This window comes from Grammomys surdaster, unplaced genomic scaffold (assembly GCF_004785775.1).
Source record: "Grammomys surdaster isolate TR1022 unplaced genomic scaffold, NIH_TR_1.0 63, whole genome shotgun sequence".
Taxonomy (NCBI): domain Eukaryota; kingdom Metazoa; phylum Chordata; class Mammalia; order Rodentia; family Muridae; genus Grammomys; species Grammomys surdaster.
In genome coordinates, this window is record NW_021604565.1 from 5310688 (window position 1) to 5332769 (window position 22082).

The 22082-nt window shown below is 43.9% G+C and overlaps 1 protein-coding gene across 3 annotated transcripts in view; it reads left to right on the forward strand.

Annotated features, from left to right (window-relative positions):
* Window positions 1–17227, forward strand: part of Tpd52 (tumor protein D52) — an 82330-nt gene extending 65103 nt beyond the window's left edge. For 2 of the 3 annotated variants that reach the window (XM_028765443.1, XM_028765451.1), the window contains exons 3-6: window positions 744–892; window positions 4078–4179; window positions 10823–10871; window positions 14711–17227. In XM_028765443.1, the coding sequence (XP_028621276.1) occupies window positions 744–892; window positions 4078–4179; window positions 10823–10871; window positions 14711–14833 (423 nt within the window). In that variant the 3' untranslated portion in view covers window positions 14834–17227. Of the gene's footprint in view, window positions 1–743; window positions 893–4077; window positions 4180–5854; window positions 6364–10822; window positions 10872–14710 lie in introns of those variants that run through there. The other variant, XM_028765461.1, reaches the window with a different exon arrangement.
* Window positions 17228–22082: the final 4855 nt, after the last annotated feature.

The following is a 22082-nucleotide window of genomic DNA, read 5'->3' on the forward strand; positions in this document are numbered from 1 at the left end:
CCCTCTTTCCTGGCAGGCACATGGCTAACCCTTAGCCGTGGCATGCCTAGTCTACGGTTGAGGACTCAGGTAGTTCCAGGCTCTGATGGATGTTGCTTGATTTATACGACCGTGGTTTTGGCAGATCCACTCTGAAATCTTATGAAACACACAAGAAGATTGGTTGCAGTGTTTGGTGGGAGACAGAGTTGACTGGATGTAGAATATACACAGAAGCTTTTGTGGGTAGTCCAGTAGAAGCATCTGGTAGGACAGAGGTCAGCACAGTGGTGCTCGGGTGACTTGAGTATTTTCTTCTGTGTAGGAGGGGGAGGCATTGTTGCTTCTGAGGTAATGAAGCCGGACAACCGGGCCATACAGAGTAGCTCTTCTGGAGAAAACACTATGTACTCTGTTTACTAAACAACTCTGTTTATAAAGAGACAGCTACCTTTATAAGAAAATGTAAGTGTAGCCATGCATGGTGGCACACAACTTTAATACTAGGACTGTAGAGGTGGGGGCTGGGGCAGAGGCAGAGGCAGAGGCAGGGGCGGGTGGATCTCTGTGAATTGAGGCCAACCTAGTCTACATAGAGAGTTCCAGCAGGCCAAAGATGCATAGCATAGTGAGACTCTTGTCTCACATGAACAAACATACTGCCCCCAGAAGTAATGATAGCATTGGCGCATGGCTTGCTTTGATGTCCTTAATAATTTACAGAACAGCTCTTGCTGTTTCCTCCTCAACCCTGTTCCCTGTAGGTGGAAGAAGAAATCCAGACTCTGTCCCAAGTGTTGGCCGCAAAAGAGAAGCATCTCGCGGAGATCAAGCGGAAACTTGGGATCAGCTCGCTTCAGGAATTCAAGCAGAATATTGCCAAAGGGTGGCAAGATGTGACAGCAACCAACGCGTATGTTCCCTGGGTTGTCAACATTTCCAGACATCGTAAAGGGCTCCTTTGTTCCTTTTCTTTGGGGAGAGGAAGAGGAGGGCAGTGAGGATTTTTCCATGGTTTTTCTTTGGATCACACAGCCTTTTCTTTCCAGTTTTTTCAGAGCACCTGACTCTTTTCTAACTTTAGTTTTCTAGAACATTTTAAGGAATAAAATCTCATGTGCAGGTTGAGGGAACCATATTCAAGTTTCAAAAATGTTGGATAGTAGTTTTCCCTTCTTGTGTTGGTGTCTTCTCCTTCTTTTCTTCTTCCTCATCTTCCTCTTTCTTCTTCTTCTCTTCATTCTCCTTCTCCTCTTCCTTCTTATTCTCCTCCATCTTCTTACTGAGGTTTTTAGTTCCACAGAGTCAGAAAATATTAAATGGAAAATTTTCGATATAAAATGAATAAGTTTTAAATTATATGCAGTTTTGTGTAACATGACTAAGTCTCCTGCCATCTTGTTGTGTATCAATTGGGACATGATTCATCTCTTCCCAGTGTATCCATGGTGTATACTCCACCTGTCTTAGGGTTTCCATCACTGTGAAGACACCGTGACCACAGCAACTCTTATAAAGGACAACATTTAATCGGGGCCCGCTTGCAGTTTCAGAGGTTCAGTCCATTGCCATCATGGCGGGAAGGATGGTAGTGTGCATGCAGGTAGATATAGTGCTGGAGAAAGAGCTGAGAGTTGTACATCTTGATCCGCAGGCCACACAAGTGAAAATGACCCTAGGCCTGGTTTGAGCATCCGAGACCTTAAAGCTCAACCCTAGTTCCTCCAACGAGACCACACCTCCTATCAGTGCCACTCCCTACTGCAAGGCATTTAAGCACATGAGCCTGTGGAGGCTGTTCCTACTTAAACCATGGTATCACCAGGCCCTGAGTTACTTAGTGGTCATGTAAGAGAAGACATGGTATTGGTTGGACTCAGTGTGAGCTGTGACTGTTGGCATCCACTGGTGATCAGTTCTATCAGTATCAGTATAGGGAGGGGCCTATGGTGGTTTTTCCAGTCTGCAGACACTGTTATTAGTTCTCATCATAATCCAGCAGATTGGGTGATGAGATAACCCCAAATAAGGAATAGGCTCAGGTAAGGGACATCTGGAGGTTACAATCACTCAGAGTGGTGGGATCAGGATTTGAATTTGGCTCTGGACATCTGTGGAGATGGTCATTTTTTCCTCTGTTCTAATAGCCCAAGGTTATCCACCACAGTGTCTCATATGTGCACAGCCCAGTCCCCTAGTTTTCTGCTTTTGTTATCACAGGTTATGATCCAGCATCATGACTGTGCTGGCGGGGGAGGAGCAGGCTTCTGGCAGTGGGTCTGTCTTTTGTATTTGATCCTAGCTTGTGAGTTTGGCAAAGTTAGAAGACAACAGTTGCAGTGAGGCCCCCTGTGTCCCACTTGACAGTACTCGAGGGGACCCTGACCACTTCTTCTTCCTCCTTTGTCCTTGTACTGGGGTTCAAACCTGTGGCCTTGCTCATCTAGGCAATGCTCTTTCACTGAGCTGTGTCCCTAGTACAAGCCTTCCTCTTCTCTCATGTTAGTTGCCGAGGAGAACATATAAAGAATTAATCTTTGACCATGCTAGCCAGGAGCAAGGTTTGTTCCAAGTATTTGATCTAGATGTAGAAAGAAACAAAACAAACAAACAAACAAAAAAACAAACACAAATAAACACAACAAAAAATCTCCCCCAAACCAAAAAAATAAAAATAAATTTTTTAAAAATAGCAAAAATAATGCCCCAGCAGTAATTTCTGCAGTGGAGAGGGTTGACCCTTTTGATAGACTCCATGTTTCTATTTGGTTGGTATGAAGTGGAGTGATCATTTCTATTTTACTGCTACAGTAAATGTTATACTGTAATAGTCTTGTGTATTGGTATCTTATACGTACGTTGAAAGTCAGTCAACTTCCTATGTGGTAGCTCCAGCAAACTAAATTATGCTCATAACATTTGTTTGGATACTACAGTATGCATGAGCTATCCTTTTGCTCCCGACCACTTCCTGTGGGTAACACTGTAAACATCTGTGGAATCGGATTCACACTGTAAACATCTGTGGAATCGGATTCACACTGTAAACCATCTGTGGAATCGGATTCACACTGTAAACATCTGTGGAATCGGATTCACACTGTAAACCATCTGTGGAATCTGATTCACACTGTAAACATCTGTGGAATCGGATTCACACTGTAAACATCTGTGCTTTGTTTGGCTGATGTTGAGAAGCGGGAGAGAAAGGTGAGATTTCAAACTCTGGATCATGTTTAGTTTTGTTTCATGATTGGTTTTTAGCCTGGTGACCCTAAAATACAGCTCTTCTCTACAGGGAAAGAAAAGATAGTTTATTCTTGAGCCAAGCGTAAGCCACTGTGGCCTGGAAACAGAGACTCAGGCTGTCCCGAAAGATGTGTTCTAATATAGAAGAGATCTCACACGGTTTCCCTGGTCTCAGAATGCGCCAGCGTTTTCTGTCTCTAGTCACAAGTTCAGTCCTGTGTCTTTATAGAATCTAATGGTGTCTGTATGTCTGCACAAGTGTGCAGGAGGAGAACAGCTTCAGTACAGTTCCTCAGGGGCCAGTTATCTGCAGTTTTGTTTGTTTGGCTTGCTCTTTATTTTTTAAGGTAGGGCCTCTCTGTCTAGCCTGGAGCTCATCTAGTAGGCTGTAGTGTCTGGTCAGTGAACCCAGGACCCTTTGTCCGTCTCTCCCAATGCTTGGATTACAGGCCAGAACTCCCATGCCCAGCTCTCCTCACGTGGGTCCTAGGAACTCACACTCAGTCCGTGGGCTTGGAAGGCAAGTACTTTATTGACCAAATGCTTGCCCAGGCCCTGGCCTTACTGGGTTTTTAATATATGTGCAGCTTTTCTTTTTTGTGGGGAGGGGACACTTGAGGTTTGCCAGCCCCACCCTAACTACTCGGTCCATTCCTTTCTCTACCTCTATCACCAGAACATGATGGCGGGACGGTCGCTGCCCTGATGGTTATAGAGAATGTTAGAAGTTCTTAAAACTGTTCTGTTCTTGAGTTCTTCCACAGGTGATGACCATTGTACCAGGAAGAATTTACAGAAAAGCCTAGCTGACATTTCTTCCCCCTGTTCTTGATTTATAATTGACTATAGATACAAGAAGACATCCGAAACTCTGTCACAAGCTGGGCAGAAGGCCTCCGCTGCATTTTCATCGGTTGGCTCAGTCATCACCAAAAAGCTGGAAGACGTGAAGTATGTGTGCCTTTTCCCTTGCTCACTGAGTCCTGTGGCAAACTGAGCTGCACACTGATTGCTGTCCCTCCCTGCCTTTGAGTCTGGGTGCTGCTGGGTTCTCCATTAGAGAAAGGGAGGGTTCTCCTTTAAACCAAGGCCTGAAATGCTTGCCTGAATTCCTCAAGACCTAGTAGTCTAACCCCCAAAATGAGCATCTTCTGAGTCCCTTTAAGGGCTGCTGAAAAATTCTGGTTGCAAACTGTTGCATCTTAGTCCTTCTTGATCCTGCATACAAGTATGTCTGTGGTGTTTGCAGATGTGTGCTTGCGGGTGGACAGAACCAGGTGCCTTTCTGGGAATGAGTACGAGAGCATCGAAGTGCACGCTCTGACTTCACTGTCTGTGTGTGACATTTGTGTGTCATGGTGTGGCTCCAAGGTGCTTATGTGAGCACTGGTTTGTACTAACCCATAAGCTTTACCTACATTTGCGCTCAGGCTCCGGTCTTGATTTTGAGTTTCTTTTTAAAAATTGTGTGTTTGTATTTGAGATTAGTTTGCAGAATTTTTCTTGTCATTTTGGTAAAACCACTTCACGGTGCTTTTGTGCTTCCATGTACCCTTGAGTTAGAACAGTGCTGAACATAGTCAACACGGCTTGCATCAGCTGTACCTGTGTTGGTGTGCACACTTTCTGTTTGTCTTTTTCTGTGCCTAGATTGCATGAGTCTATATGCTCTATTTGTGGAGAAAAATAGGTTTTACAACCAGAATTTTGTAAGTTGAAACCGGTTCGTTCTATCAGTATTTTATACTGTGTATTAAAATCCATTTCCTCATTCATTATATTTGAGAGCTACATTGTTCTAAACTTAATATCATAAGGACACATTTTCTGAGTGGGGGACACCTACCAGGTGCTGTTCTTTTAATGTTGACTCAATCTGTAGTGTTCTAGGGGTATGTAAATCATGCAGCCTTATGAAGAGGCTTATGTAATTCTGATAGATCCATTAGAACTTCCTTTGTGTTTTAACGCTTCCTCTGGCTTCTTACAGATTGCAAGCTTTCTCACATTCATTTAGGTAAGGAGAGTTTGAACCTTGCTGCTGCTGCCTGGCAGTCGTGTGAGATGTGTGTGAGGTTAGATGTGCTGCCTCTGTGGACGCGCCTGTGTGTCCTCTGTGGGGTCTTCCTGAGCGCATCCTAATTCCCACGGAGGGTTTCGTGTATACCATGTGTAATGAAGCACTTGAAAGAAGAATTTGACACAGTGACACAAGGGATATAGAAATGACTTCTGAAGTTTCTATTATTGTTATCAATTTTACCATGGCATACAGAATTTCTCCCTTTTCATGTCTGATTTTTTGGTTCTGATGCTTTTGTAAGGATATTGGAATTCTCCTCACATGGGTCCTGTTGTGTAATTGTATTAGACTGCATGTGTACTGTCTCGTGGTATTAACTCTTCCAACTTATTAAGGTTACAGCATTCTTTCCATGTGAGATCTTGCTCACCCTGTACTTTTCAGTATTTGGTTTATCCGCATACTTTACTGTTTTATTATTTCTCCACTAACTTTTCTTTAGGCACACAAGGTATGGCTTGTCAATGGGCAAGGGATACTAAAAAGTACAAGTCATGCCTGTAGGAGCCCTGTGTGCTGAGCCCACCTCTCCTCTCTTGGCAGACTCTGGTTATATGCGTAGGTACTGGAGAAGACAAGTGGGAGATGTTTGAAGACTAAAGGGACGGGCATCTCAGTCTCCATGTCTCTTCTGAGCGGTGCACATCATCATCTTTAGGGGAATGTGTCACTGCAGCCCACTGCGCAGCTGTTACTGTTCGGTGTTTCTCCCTGTCTCCCTTTTCCAGTTGTTATTTTTAAAACATTGTAAAATTTTTATTGACTCTGTGAATTTCACATCACACATCCCAATCCCACTCAGTCCCCATGCCTCCCTATCTGCCCTCTGCCCCGTATCCTCCCCCTCCAAAACAAAACAGAAAACAACATCTCGCTGTGGAAGCTGCAGCGTGTCACAGTGTGTCACCGTGTGTTACACAGTGCACCCTTTTGTCCACACTGCTTGACTGACAATGTTCATTGTAGTGCTATACCATCAATACTAGATGCTCTCAGATCTCCTGTTGTTGACTTATGTCGTGAGATACTGCAGCTTTGGATCTGCAGGACTGGCCCCTTCACATGCTCCAGGAGTTCATAGATGGGGTACATACGGGGGGGTGGTCCAACACAAAGCCCTGGATCTTGTCTAGTAGCTGAGTTGATCAGCCTACCAGCTCTCCCTAGCCTGTGCCACCGGGGGCCAGCTCTCAGGCTTTGCCCAGAAGAGGAGTGGGGGCCACTCTGCTGTTCTCATGACCTCAGGGCAAACCTCCAGCCTGACGCATGGAGGTGTGGTAGTGTGATGGTGTGGAGGGACGTCTCTCTTATACCCAACCTTCCCCACCCCCACCAGGGCCAACTCTACTGTGCTGCCCATGTGAGGTGCAGGCCTGCTCTTTCCAGTGTGATAGCCAGTGAGGGGTGGGGCCAGCTCTGCTCGACCCTTGGACATCAACATGGTCTCAGGTGGCAGACAGACTAGGAATGTCTGAATGCCCTTTGGAGGTTCCATGGTCTATGGAGATCCACACAGACCCCTGCTGCTGCATGGCTGTGGATCTAGACGTGGTCCTCAGAAGCAGAACAGGCCAGGACTTTGCCAGCCTCGGGTGGTAGCTCGCACGAAGCTGCTTTTTAGCACCCTCATGTCTCCAGCTTCTTCGCTGCCAGTAGTCCAGCCTGGGCCCCACAAGTCCCTCCCCTGCTGTAGCGACTGTCAGGAAGGTAAAGATCTAGTACCAGTAGCCATGGCTCCTGTGAGCTAGTGATTGCCATCACAGTATCAGGCTTATAAGATGGCATTTCACAGCCTTCTCCCAGTCCTTCCATTCTTTGTGCGCCCTCTCCCACAATACTCTGTGAAGTTTCAGGGAATGTTGTCAATGCTTGTCTTTGGTGACAAATAAGCAGTGTGCATCAATCTGTAGAAATCAAGTCTTGTGATGAAAACTTAGAAACGAGAAAAAAGATTCTTCTTTAAATTTTGTAATTCTTACAGATTAGAGATTGCCTCAGGTCACTTAATCTGGTTTCAAGTTTTCCTATGTATTGGGAAAAATCACATCTTTCAGATCATGAGGGTCATCGAGACAAATTCTGGCATATTTCTCCAGGGACCACCCAAGGAGATGGGGCTGTTACTGAGCCCTGGCAGCCTGACCCCTTCTGGGGGTTAGGGTGGGGAGGTAAGAGGGCGGACCCCAGAGATCCCTTTTACCAATTACTCTGAAGAAGATGGCTAGCCCGATTAACTGTTTCTCCCGAGTCCCTCTCGTGTGGCAAACCCACACTAGTGGATTTCGGATGGAGAAAGAGATGCAGTGCTTTTGCTAATTCAAAGATTCAACATCAGCTTTTTTTTTTTTTTCCAAACATGACAAAGTTAATGAGTTAACATTTGAGATTTAGATATTCATAATAATTTGGCTAGGTTAGGGAGGAGGGATGGCAGAGGGCAATGAAGGGGAGAGAAGAGAGATAGGGTGGGAAGAAGGTACGAGAATAGGTACTTTGGATTGTTTGAAAGCTTGAAGCTAAGCACTCAGCCAGGCTGGTTTCCCTGTGGGACCAGGTCAAGGACACTGACCCACGAGATCCCTGGGGATATCGTGACCACTCCTAACAATAGTGTGTATGTTTCCACCTTTGTTTTTTTGCTGTTTTCTATTCAGGTGGCATATTTGAGTTATACTTTTCTAACGTGGAACAATCCTTTACAAGAACCTTCTCCTTTTAACCAGTGCTATATTGAAACACACGAGATGGCCTCATAGCATCCTGGGATGATTCACGGTTTCATTTCTTATGTATTTTAGAAGAATTGCTAACCCGTAACTCATTTTGTGTTTATTTCACAAGGAATTTTACTTTCTAATGAGTATTTGTGTGTACAACTCATTGATTTTTTAATTTGTTTTGGGGGTTTATTAAAGTTATTCCAGACAGTTCTTTTTTTGCTGAACACTTCCACCTTTCCTGGGAAAAGCAATCTCTTTCATTCTCTGTGGGAGGGCATCTCTGGATTAGGACTGAATCAGTGTCGTCTTTCCATACCTTGCCCGTTCACATGTCCCAGTTCTAGTTAACAAAGGTGTCCATTCATTCTGTTGTATTTGTGAAATGTTGATTATGTGTCAGACTCACTGTAGGTTGTAGGGCTAGAACTAAGAATGCTGATAGTGTGTGTGTGTGTGTGTGTGTGTGAGAGAGGGGGGGGGGAGGGGGAGGGGGGGCTGGGGGTGGGGAGAGAACACCATGTCAGTTTCTGTTTCAACCAAAGCCAGCAGTGTAGTAACAGTGGCTCAGTGGCTGGGTAAGACCACTGAGCGCTTCCCAAGTAGGTGTGCTACTGCTTTGATAATCTAGTTGGGAGGACACTGAGCTCTGGAAGGCTCGATGACGTCAAGGTCACAAAGCCAGTGTTGAGTGACTGATGGTTAGGTTTGGACCCACTGCCCTTGGTTCCAGTCTGACATCCTCCCCAGGGCAATGAGGTCGGGAGCGACTCCTGAGCCCGGGCATCACCCAGCACTTTTGCTCTTGTGTGGGTTAAGTCAGAAGAGACTGTGGGAGCAACGTGGGACTGCTTTGTCAGTGAGCTGTGTGTGCTGTTATGGACAGAAGTTAATCCCCAGACTGTGGAGAGCTCTGTGGTACTTGAATGTCTTTTAGGAAGTCTTGAGATCAAGGCCAACTGTCTCTTTCTGAAGAGCAGCTGCTGTTATTGCTGAGGAGTGTTGTGGAGTGTGTCATAACTTAGAGTCATGAAACGGGTGTTAGATTTAGAAACCAGCCTGTTCCAGCCTAGAAGCAAATACCTAGAGAAAGATGGCCACTGTGGCCCTTCGGGGGCTTGCTTATGTGTGTGTTCTTCTCCCCCCCACCCCGTGTGTGTACATGCATGTGTGTGCACACATGACACTTTTGAGGGGAGGTGATGGACACTCAGGACTCCTAAAGACCCATGTTCCAGTCTCGGTTTTCTGCTGTGACCTCTGATTACCATCTCTCTTCTGAGCCTTGCCTCTGTGTCGAGTCAGGAAAAGCACAGCTTTATAGCTCTCTCAGTTTGGGAGTGGGGCGATAAGGTCTGTCTTATTCATTCTCATAATGATTCGGATGCATTTGGCTCATGAATGGCTCAAAAAGCAAACCCTTTGGAATAACGTTGACATCTCCTTCCACCTCAAAAAGCATATTGTGTTCACAGTGCCAAGACACTGTACCGTCAGAAAGTGTGGTATGCTTCTCATGTCGAGCCACTGTATACTAACCTGTTTCTGTCTCTCTTTAACGCTGCCTCTCAGTATCCGCTCCATTCAGCATTCGATTAGCATGCCTGCTATGAGGTAAAGTATGTCTTTACAAGATGATCCCTGCCATTTCTTTGGATGTTAAACCCAAGCCACTGAGTAGAGAACAAGAATTCCACCTCCAAAATGCTGTGCATTTAACACTGTTGCAGTTTGCAGTTATTCTTTAGTGTTGGGATAGATTCATGATCCAAAATGTGAAATTCTGTTTTTTTTTTTTTTATTAAAGAATTACTATTTCAATTTCATTTTATGGAAAACACATGCCAGTGCAGAATGAAGCTTCTCTGGTGGTTCAGGGTTATTCTGGCTCTTTGCTGTCTATGTTAGCTTTGGTTACAACCCCTCACATCCCTGCTTCTACCCTCCACTCTGCCCCCGTCATCTCAGGGTGGCCTTAGAGCCAGCTCTCATCAGTGGGCCTTTGGCAGAGCCTAACGGTATAAATCCTTGGCTGGGACTCGAGTCTATGTTGGAATTACCAGAAGGGTAGATACAGTGCTGCATGCTGAACCCATCCCTGGGGTTTCTGAATCTAGAACAGGATGGGGCCTGAGAATTCATTTTCCTAGGAAGTCTTGCGAGCTGCAGGTGCAGCTGGCCTGGGTGGTGCGGGAGTATGCACATGTCAACAACCATTGGTCATGTTCCACTCAGTGCCCTTTTTACCTGTGTAACAGGGTGGGTATTTAAGGTCCCATGGATAGGAACCCATGGATAACAGACAAAAAAGCCCAAAGTGTGGAGGAAATGTTAAGTTTCTGAGCTCTCTGATCTCTTTTGGTCCTTTCCTTCTCTGACAGTGGTGGAATTGGGGTCCCGGTAAGAGACTCTCACACTGTTTGCTTGTCCCGATGGTGCCTTGGAAGATGAGTTGCTAAACTAGAGTTCTAAAGCATAGGGTCTGGGTCCAGGGGACCTCACGGTGGCATTTCCTTGCATTAACAACAGAGCTGGTCTTTCTGTACATGTCTGTATGACAGCATCACATAAGCTCAGAGTAGCCATCCTCATGTCTTGTAGACATGCTAGCTCAGAAGCTGCTCTTCCATGGGAAGTGTATATGCTGACAGCTGTGCACACATCCGGACAAGTCCCTGCCCTGTTGCTAATTATGAATAACAGCAAAGAGAAGTGTCATCAGTTAGTGCTGCTTCAGAGACCGGACTTCCTCATAGTGCTTATAACTTTACTTTTTTTTTTTCTATCTTCATAGAAACTCCCCAACATTCAAGTCGTTTGAAGAAAAAGTTGAAAACTTAAAGGCAAGTAAAGGGGTGAACGATCTCACGCACACTGCGCCTTAGGTCTCTTTGCTCAGGATTGTTGACATAGAGCTGCCGAGAATGTTAGCGTGTTCCACTGATGGACAGTGCATGGTTTGTAGGTTTTTTTTTTTTTTTGGGTCTTTATTTTTTGCTTTTGAGCACGTGTTGTAGTTTGCTGCACACAGAATGAATGACTTCAAACAACAATTCTTCAGACAGTTCCTTTATTTTAAATATTTTTATAATTGCACAAAATTTGCTCTAGCTGTTTTTTTTTTTTTTTTGGTCTAGAAAGCACACAAATGTTGAAAAGTTGGATCTTCCACACAGTCTGAGCTGTTAGGCTTTAAAACCACCCAAACATCTTCCTTTGCAATTGCGTATTGTGCTTCATTGTATATGATGTCTGTTTACATATGCCTTATATTGGCTACTATATCTTTAATTGCTGTATAATTTATTAGTTCTGTTATTACGTTGACTTCATGAATGTCATTTAGTAGTCACTGCCTTATTTTATTATTTTTAATGATATTTATTGTTCAACAATTTCACACATTATAAAATGTATCTTGATTGTCCCCAGCCCCTTTGTGCCCCATTAGAGGTGCACATCCTTTTATAATGATCAGCTTTATAAATTGCTTTATTTCCAAGATGATTACAAAATCAACTCTGAGAATTGGGGATAGTGGCTCATGCATGCAATCCCAGCACTTGGAGTCTGAGGCATGAGGATTGCCGAGAGTATGATGCTAGCCTGGGCTACAGAGTGATATCCTGTTACAAAAACACCCAAAACCAACCAACCAACCAACCAACCAACCAACCAACCAACCAACCAACCCAACCAAGCAAACAAAACCTTAGCAGCTCTTAGAATCACAAATGATTTCCAGATGACAGACCTCCTGATGGTCTGTCTATTCTACAGTATTTGTGTGTAGCCTGTATGATTATTGCTTTATCCAGTCCTGATCATTGTAGTGAGTATAGCTGGAAATGATGATGATGATTTCACATAACTGAGCCTGCTAGGCAAGATGATGAGTTCAAGACCAGCCTTGGCTACAGAGTCAGACCTTATTCAAGAAAATATGTTTTAAAACTCATATTTAGTTTAGTCTTTGAGAACATCAGAAGAGTCATATATCCTTTGGGGAGAGGGGGGAAGAGGAGTTCGAGACAGGGTTTCTCTGTGTAGCCCTGGCTGTCCTGGAACTCACTCTGTAGACCAGGCTGGCCTAGAACTCAGAAATCCACCTGCCTCTGCCTCCCAAGTGCTGGGATTAAAGGCATGCACCATCACTGCCTGGCAAGTCACTTATTCTTAAAAGTATCTTACATTACAAAGGCAGGGTGTGCTTACAGAGAGATAAAAATCCAGACCACTGGATTTTTCACATGGGCCTCTTTGTGTAAATACATGGCTGTTTTCTGAGATCACACTGCACACACAGTCTCCCAGTTTTATGTATGTGAACCCACGATTGCAGGAACCCTTCTTTTTGTTTAACAATACTGTTTAGAGGCCTCACATAACTCTCGGTATGTTTCTCAGTGTGCATATGTCACACTCATGTTTCCAGATCGGTCCACGAGACTGACTTCATTCAGAATCTCAGTGCCTAGTTGTACACCTGAAAACAAGACACAACGAAGAGTCAAGGTTACTGTGACTCAGATCTCAAGACTATCGACTCCCCTGCCTCACTTCACTGTCCTGATGTTAGTGTTGGAAATAGCTCACCAGAAATCAGGAACTGAGTTCATTTGCTTCCAGAGATGATGAAGGACTGCTCAGTCACTTGCTGTGTTAACATTCTGTAGACTATATGACTTAGCATCGTTTCGATGATGGCTTAAGTTACTGTTGTTGTTCTGGAACACCATGTCCCAAAGCAAGGGTTTATTCAGCTTACATTTTCAGATCATAGACTCTCATTGAAGGAAACCAGGAGGGGAACTCAAATATGTCAGAGGCCATAGCTTGCTCAGACTGTTTTCTCACAGAACGCAGGGCCAGCAGCCGAGGGGTGGCACCATCCACGCTGGGCTGGGCCCTCCCACCAGTCATTTATTAAGATGTCCCACCATCTTGCCTGCAGCCTAATCTTATAGAGGCACTTTGTCAATCGAGATTCCCTCCTCTCAGATGACTATAGTTTGTGTCAAGTTGACATAAAACTATCCAGCACAGAGGAAAACATAAAAAGTAACTTTACAAAGTATATTGAACTGCTATTGCTAAAGAAACTTGTTATATGCTTGGGAAAATTTTGCCAAATTATATTCACATTCACTTAAGTCTAGGGTCAGCATGTCTGTGCCCCGAGATTCTGGATGTATTTGGTGTTCTGCAGTGTTTGAGCCGTGGCTGTGACATGCAAAGCAGAGGGTGCCATGTGGACCTGGAGGAGGTTGTCACCTATTGATAGGAAGGGGAAGGCGGAGAAGGCTTCAGTAATATAATCAGAGACATGTGTAAGGCTTTATGGTCTCTTTGAGGAGTGCTAATATGGTCTTGTGGAAATGGGAATTCAGTCAACACCCTCTTCTGTACATTTTACAAGTGTCGCTGGCAGCCTTGCACAGTGAAGGAAGGGTGTGGTAGTTGAGAGGTGAGAGTTGTGATCCAGGCAGAAGAGGATAGTAGATGAGTTCAGGTACCATAATGGCAGTAAATACAGAGATATTTAGACGTTAGACCAGGATAAAGGCAAATGCTGTTGGAACCAAAGGATAATGGTTCATGTACAACTTCATGTACGTAGGTGCTGTTGCTGTACAACATTGGTTTTAACATATCTTTAAATTTAATATGATGGCACATAACATTTTAAGCACTTCTACTTAGAATTTAATGGAGCAGTGAAATGAAACAATGTAAAGATTACTGTTATGACGGAAAAGTCTCATTGGCTCTCCCGGAGAGGAAAGGTGAATGGTGAACGGAAAGGGGACCAGCTATTGGGGGTTCCCTTTTACATATGCTGCATTGCAAGGAGCTGTGACAGTTTCTTACAAAGAACACAGTTTAGTGAATTTAATAAGGATACAAGTTGTGCAAATTTATCCAACAATTAGATTAGATGGGAGGTTTTAGACTCTGCCCAGTCAGTAAAGACTGGCTAGGTAACAGGACAGTCAAGCTTGAATCCACTGAGCATGCATTCTTGGTCACAGGCTGGCTCCTGAGTGTTAGCTGTTATGTTGTTTCCTCATTACGTGCAACTGCCAGGCATATGTAGCATTCAAACAAATACTGATTGACTGAGGCCTGATATGTACCAACTTCTAGTACACACAGAGTCACTCAGGGTCCCTCTGGCACCAAGATTTCAGTTCTGACATCTTCATTGTCTGATAAACCCCCAGATGATGCTAAGTCTATAAGCTAGACTTTTATGTAGGTAAGGGCTGAAAAGCTTACAGTGCACCTAGAAAAACCCATTTATTTCCTCCATTTGTCATAGTTAGTAATATTTCTGAATGAATGTGTATGAATGAAATTGATAGACAACAAGATATTTATCAATTATCTACAGAGGTCAGTAGATACTTTGGAATAATTGTGTACAAAGTTCTTGAAGTAAATTTTCTGGTGAAGAGCAATTAGTCGATGGTGGGAGTGAGATGGGGCAGGCATTTCAGCAAGGTGGAAAGCAGGCGTTGAACTGTTCCACTGCCCTGAGCACTAGAGTACATCCATCCATATGTAATGTCCTGGGCCAGGAGAGGCCCCATGTGTCCTTGACAGTAAATTTAAAGTTCCTTTCTGCAGAGACAGTTAATGTTGTTCATGATGTCTTTTCTGTTGCACACTTTTTAAAAAGTCTAAAGTAGGAGGAGCCAAACCTGCTGGCGGTGATTTTGGAGAAGTCCTGAATTCCACAGCGAATGCTACCAATACCACAACCACGGAGCCGCCTCCAGAACAGATGACAGAGAGCCCCTGAGCTGCCGACCTGTGTCCTGCTGCCCACTGCCAGGTGCTGCAAGCGAGAGCCAAGCACATCTTGACAACGCTCATGGCTGCAGATTTCTACCAGATGTGCTTTTATTTAGCTTTACTTATTTCTTTGACCAAATAGTTTGTGAATGAAACAAAGTGAAACCACCCTCACCTCCACTCCAGGGAAATACCCAGTAGCATGCATGGAAGGCCCTTTGTATAGGAAACAGCATCATTGAACCTCTGGTATTCCCTGCAGGCAACTACTGTGTTTCTCCTTGAAATCACTGTACGTCTAGATTCGAGTTTGATCTTTCTTGGCTATCTACATGAGTCATTCTTTTTGGGTCTCCATACACTTAATCGATTTCTAACTAAAACTGTCCTTTTCTAAATTCGGGTTATTAAAAGTCTTGGAATTATTTCATTATTTTCAAAGGAGAAACTACCAGCTACATATTTTTTTCTTGGATAAACAGTTATATAAGGACCTTATCTTGGGTTTCTGAAGACACCAGACTAAGTAGACAGGTGTGTATACCTTTCAGTAGTTCTGTAAGTTGAAACCATGCAGACACTCGAGCTTCCAGTGGTGTGAGTGTGGGTCCCCGGCCCCTTTGGTAACTGTCATCTGTAGCTGCATCTATTTCAGCATATCAATTATTTATTACACCATTCTTATGCATTTTTTACAAGATTAAAATTTAATTTCAGAGAAATTGACAGAATAACATTATGAACCAAGTATATGCCATTACAGTAAGTTGGAAGGTTCCCACACTCATCATTGATAATTCCAAAAGTCTAAAAAGCCTTTAGGTCTATACAGCTATAAAAATACTAAAATAATTCACCTTAGGGGAAACTACTGCCTCCGCTAAATCCACTTAACACCCTTTAGGAAGCACAGAAAGTTCTATGAGAAATACAACTTGACTATTTTTTATACTAAGGTATTGTTGACGACTCCGAAGGCTGTAAGGCGTTAATACAAACGAGCTTCTCATGCTGTACGTGTTTTCAGTGTGTTAGTGACTGTGAACTGTACTGTAGACATTGTTCCCATGCTGAGAACTATCGGAGGGCTCGGGAAGCAAAGCTTCCAGATGGCTCTGCTAAGTTCCTCTATTAACTGTGGCTACTACTGATCCACTATGTTTCCTTTGCTGTGTGTGTTTCTGGCCTATGAGGGTGTATCTGTTCCTTAACTATTGTGGTGATTTTACCATTGTCCATGCCAAATGTTAATTGCCAAGCTTGGAGTGACCTAAAGCATTTTTCAAAAGCATGACTAGATTTAATTGAGGATAAGGTTCCTGCCAACCAGAATTGAAAAGCCACAGTGTCAGTTGTTACAAAATGCCATGCTGCCATTCCTGATTGCTACTTGGATGCAATGGAAACTCTGCTCGATTACATGTGAAAATCTTAATAAAGTCTGTGTCTCAGTAGTGTAGGTTTCAATATTTATTAAGAGGGCAGTGGTCTGGACAAAGCTTGTTGTGTTCTAAAATCAATTGATATTCTGGAAGAATTTTCCTAGAGGACTGGACTGTAGAAATTTGTCTCTAGAGATATATTGTGATTATTCAATATAATGATTTTTCTACCAATTAGTCTTTTTTTTCTTCTTTCTAATATCTTGTTAACAGATTGTTTCCGGGGTGTCTATTCTGTATTTGTAACTAGGCAAAAGCAGAGTAAGATGCCAGGTTTTTTTTTTTATAAGGAATCTTCAAGTTTTGTGAAGAGATTTCTCATATGAGGAAATGATAAAAGGGGAGGAGAGAAGGAGAAGGAATGTACAAAGATACGTTCAGGATGAGTTGGGAAGAAAATCTTCACACACTTCATCTAGAAAGCTAATCTTCCGGTAGGCACCCTGCCTCATCAAAGAAGTTACAAAACGGTAAAGGACTAACTCAGAGAATGAAATAGGAGCTTTAGAATAGTCACATATATCCAGAGTGTTTGTTGGAGATTCATTATGCGTTCACAGATGCTGAGGAACTTAACAGCTATTAACAGAAATATTGCAGAGAGGTTGGGGCCTCCTACTGCGATTTTTTTTAGGCTGGGAAAACAGCAAAGGTGAAAGCTCAGATATTTGTGAAATCTCAGCTGTTTAAGGACATAAACATAATGGAAGAGTTCTGAAGCCTTACAAAGGCAGTGCTCCCTAACTGTGGGTCTGTGGGACATTAGCAAGAATTCTTAATAGTTTAGAACCCGGGAAATGAATAAAAGAGAGAACTTATCACCTGCCTTTTGATCTCAGCCACTACACACAATTCTTGCAATACAGAAAAGATTTAATTTGAACTCTTTCTGGATCTTTTAATTAAGGTACACACTCTTTTCTGTGAAGTGTTTGAAAGCAATAAAAACTATAATTTGGGTCTGGGTTCTTTTTTATGTATTTCTCCTCTTTCAGGAAAGAGTGAGTCATCTTTGCAACTTCTCTCAAGCTCATCAGATCCTGACATGTAAAACAGCAAAGTAAAGCAACAAACTCAGCCAGCCAGCCAGCTAGCCGGCCGGCTGACTGGCAGCTGCATTGACTCATATCGGCAACAGTGGGATTACATGGTTGTTGGTGAAAGTGTGTGAGAGGAGACACAGCGTGAAGTGACTGTCAGGATCCTGAATTCTTTACATTTTCTCTTTTAAATTAAGATTTATTTCAGTATGTGTTTGTATGCAAGTGTGTTATGTGCATATGAGTGCCTGTGGAGTGCAGAGACATCAGGTTGTCACAGAGCTGGAGGTGCAGTCAGATGTGCACATTGGGAATCGAACTTGGGCATTCTGTAAGAGTAGCATTATGGTGTTTGAACTGTTGAGCCATCTCTCCAGATCCTTTTGAATAGTTCTTAAGACCGGCTGAAAGCTGGGATTTTTCCCATAGCAAAGGGACATCTGACCAGAGCTTGCTCCTCGCTTTTAGCCACTGTCCTATTCTACTTGGATTGATGATAACAAGCAGAGACACTACAAGACAGAGCCAGTTTTAAGTAAAGCAGCAGATTTTAAAAAATTGGTTGTTTTATTTACATTTCAAATGTTGGCCCCCCCTTCCCGATTTCCCCTCTGTAAACCTCTATCCAGTCCCCTCAACGCAGCAGATCTTAATCCTGAAGCTTCCCTATTCTGGTGTAGGGCGCAGGGCCCATGTGTCATCAGCACCCACCAGGGCTTCACACGCCAGTGAACTGGAGACCCAGTTCCTACCAGCTCCTGTGTGTAATTGTAATGTTGCTGAGTTTGGTTGGTAGTGTAATGATTTTAATTTGGTGGTTTTCCTATCACACAGCAGTATCTAAACAATTTAATTGTTCAAATACATTTGTGGGCAGTTATGACCTTTAAGAGTCTCAACTTCAGGACTGGGAGATGGTTCAGTGGGTAAAGTATTTATTTGCCATGTAGGTATGAAGCCCTGGATCCTCAGAGAAAGAAGGAACCCAACATCTCATGGCCTCCACATGTGCTGACATGTGCACCCTCACACACATGAACACATTAAAAAACCCTTCACTTCCACATGCTTTATTTTTCTTTATTTCTAGGATTTTGTTTTTCTTCAATAGGACTAGTTTTTAGTATTATCCCAACTCCCAAAATGCTGTCCTCAGCCATCTCTGTGACCTCTAAAATGGCTCTGTTTCTGAGGCTGAAATGAATGTCTTTAGTGTGACAATATATCTCAGCTGTGTCTCAGGACCTTTCATCCAGACTTTGCTCTTCAGTTAAGAGCTCTATTTTTCTAGTGGTGTTGGGAGTCCAATCTGGGGCTTGTTTTAGGCATGCCGAGCAAGTGCTGAGCCATGTCCCAGCCTGAGGCATACATTTCTAATCACCTCAAAGTCACCTCAACCAAGCCACTAAGAGCTACTTTCTATGAAGGTTTTAGCACACCCTTTAGCACACTGGTGGTGTGGGGGTGGGGTGGGGTGCGTGTACTGCTGTTGATGCCACACTTGGTAGATGAGGCTAGGGTCAATTGGTGCGATCAGAGGTTCGAAGTATGTTTTATTCATTTTTCTTGCTAACTGCTATTAACATTTTTACAATGGATCTTAATAACTTGAAAGGGTATTTTAATAGAACTAGTCGGAAGATGCACGGGGCAGCAGTATTACCACTACAGTGCACGCCCGTTGGTGCCTGTGGAGGCAGAAGTCCTGCAGATTTGTCTCTCTTGTTGACTCACTTGGTTTTACTTCATTTGGTTTTATTTATTTATTTGGCAGTCTCATACAGCTCAAGCTGCCTTCCATCTTGCTATGTAGCCAAGGGTGGTGACCTTGAAGCCCTGATTGTCCACTCTCCCTCCCTCTGTCAGAGACAGGGATCACATTCGTGCCCCACCACATGCTTTGGTTCTGAGATCTCATTAGCTAAGGTTGAGTCTATCCCCACAACCCCCACCACCCACTCAAAACTCCCATCTCCTCACTACTTCAGTTTGAAACATAGGTATCTCTGAGGATCATTTGTACTAAACTTTTGTTTTAATCATACACATTTCTCCTTAACTCCTTCCTGCCTGGCTTCTACTTCCCTACCAACAGCACGCTTTAATAATCATTGATTCTAACTTGTGCTGTCACTTATCGAGAGTTTGAACAATTCACTGGACTGTAGTCAACTTAAAAGGAGACACACCCTTTAAAAAAAAAAAAAAACCCTGACTCTTCCATCCCCAGAAGCTATCAACTGTCTCTAGCTCCCCAGTTAGGGGTGGGACTCATGAGCTGTCCCCAGTCTATTTTAGATGGTCGAGGTCTTGATCTTGTGTAGGTGCCACACAAGCTTGGGCAAGCACTGCTGCTGTGAGTTCATGTGCACAGGGGTCCTGTCGTGTTCAAAGAGCACTTACACTTGGGTCTGCTCCGACCACTGGCTCTTAATCTTTCTAGCAGCTCTTCCAGGATGGTCCCTGAGCCTTGGGATGGTGGGGTGGTGATGTAGATGTCCCATTTGTGACCAAGCTCTTCTCAGGCACAAAGAAAATTTTCTGGTGAGGCCTGAGAGCTGTGTTAACCTGTGAGTACAGAGGGAGAGGAATGTAGAGGGCAGTTTGATAGTACACCTGTTTAGCCATATCATAGTTTTTGGTCAGATCTGCAGTAACCAGATTGGTTCCACTCATGCCAACACTGTACCCCTGGGCATGTTCTGCCATGCTGGGTACTATTCAAGTTCACAGGGTTCACAGCTAGGTAAAACTGCTGATGATTCCTGCCTTTGAGAAGCCCGAATGGCATGTTTCTAGTGCATTGAGAGTTAGCATGGTCAGTGCCAACTTGATTTCCACATATTCTGTGACCAGTATTGCTGAGGATAATATTTAAAATGGCATGGCCCAATCTGGCTTGTTCTTATGGGGCCACCATGTTCTTGACTAGACAAGGCCTGAGGTCAAGAGCGGTGGCATGCTCTAGCCGCTGCACGGCTCAGACCAACCAGAAGCACCAGCCCTGGCACCCAGGAGATGCCATCGTAGTGGCTAGATCAGCCAATCCACCACACTGTCTCCACAAAGCTTGGCTGAACCCCAGACAGTACCTGCCATCCACGCGGTACCCGGTAGAAATGAAACTCTAAAGCTTAATCATTATCCAAAGGCTTTATATAATTAGAAATGCTCAAGTAACAAGATGCTCACACAATTGGAGTTGTTACCCAATACCTAACCTTAGATAAAATTTGTTATCCAGGACTGTTCTTGATGCATCCATAGTTCTTCATGGCTGCTATATCTCTCCTCTTCCTAGTGAAAGATCCCCGAGGAGGCCCCCACTCAAGCCATGGGAGATCATGGCCACCCAGTGACTCACGAGACACTGATCTTATTGCAATCGCCAGAGGTTAGGTTTATTTGGGGTAATCAACGCATTGAGGTTGAGACTCATAACTCACACAGGGGCAGAGGAGCTTCGACCCCTAGCTTGGGGAGTGTAGGATATTTAAAGGAAAAAAACCACAAACCAGGGGGGAGCGCTGGGCAGTACCAGTGCAAAGTCTCAGCCTATTATTCAGTGTGTGACAGGGCTCAAGAAACAATCATGGGAAAGTACAGGCCTTTTCTCAAGACTCAATCCTATTCAACCATATCAACCACCTTGTGGTCAGCCACGTGCCTGGAACACAAAGCCCCAGATCTAGCTGACCCGCTCTCCTGGCTCTATTTTACTGCTAGTTTGCCAGAAGTAAAAATTCTACTAACCATTCACTCCTCTTCTTTCTCTTCTTCCTCTCCTTAATCCTCCCATATCAGCTCCTCCCAAATTACCGAGTTTATTGTAAAATGTAGCAGGGGTGGGGGGAATATCCCACTACATAGTATGTGTAGTGTATTCAGCAGAGTTTTACTGCAGGAGCAGGTGTCATCTGTATTGTGCAGGTGTCTCCAGGAAAACTCTGACCATCAACTTGAGTAGAGGTGTCCCAAACTTGGTATTAGGCTTTTTATTGACAACCTTTGGCTTCTCAGATGAGCACAATTCACTGTGTAGAGAAATTCCAATGAAAATTGTTTACTATGAATCCCCATTCTTCTCCTTCCTCCTCCTTTCCTCCTTCCTTTTCTCCTCCTCCTCCCCCCCTCCTCCTCCTCTTCCTCTTCTTCCTCCTCCTCCTCTTTAGTATTTTTTGAGACAGGATTTTGCTGTATCTCTCTGGCTGTCCTTAAACTCGCTCTGTAGAGCAGGCTGGCCTCAAACTCAGAGACATTCCCCTGCCTCTTCCTCCTGAGGGCTGGGATTCAAGCTGTGCATCACCACTGATCTGTGAGTCCTCACTTTTCTAATCTCTCATTTGATGCTTTTTAAAGTAAACTGGAGGCTTCAAGATGTGCCCACTGAGCAGCCTGTGAACAGGAAGACTAAGAGTAACAACCCCTACCCCCATAGCTCTTCCAGTCTTTCAGGGTTACCCACTAGCTTAGGCAGCATGAATATAACATGTCTGTTGGATTTAAAGATGGGACCTCATTTGTTCTGTTCATCCAATGCTGAAGACTGAACCTAGGCCCTGGCTATGCCAGACAAGCACTCAAAATGATACAATTTAAGTTTGCAAAGCAGTTCTTTAAACTTGGCACTGGTGAGCAGCTTGCTTTCCCAAGTAGGAAAACCAAATCAGCACCGGGATGGGATACTGGATTGCCCAGGATGCAAGTTACTAGGAACTGCTGAGGGCTCTTAAATGTCACTGGCCATGCTCAACAATTTGCTACACTGTTTCCA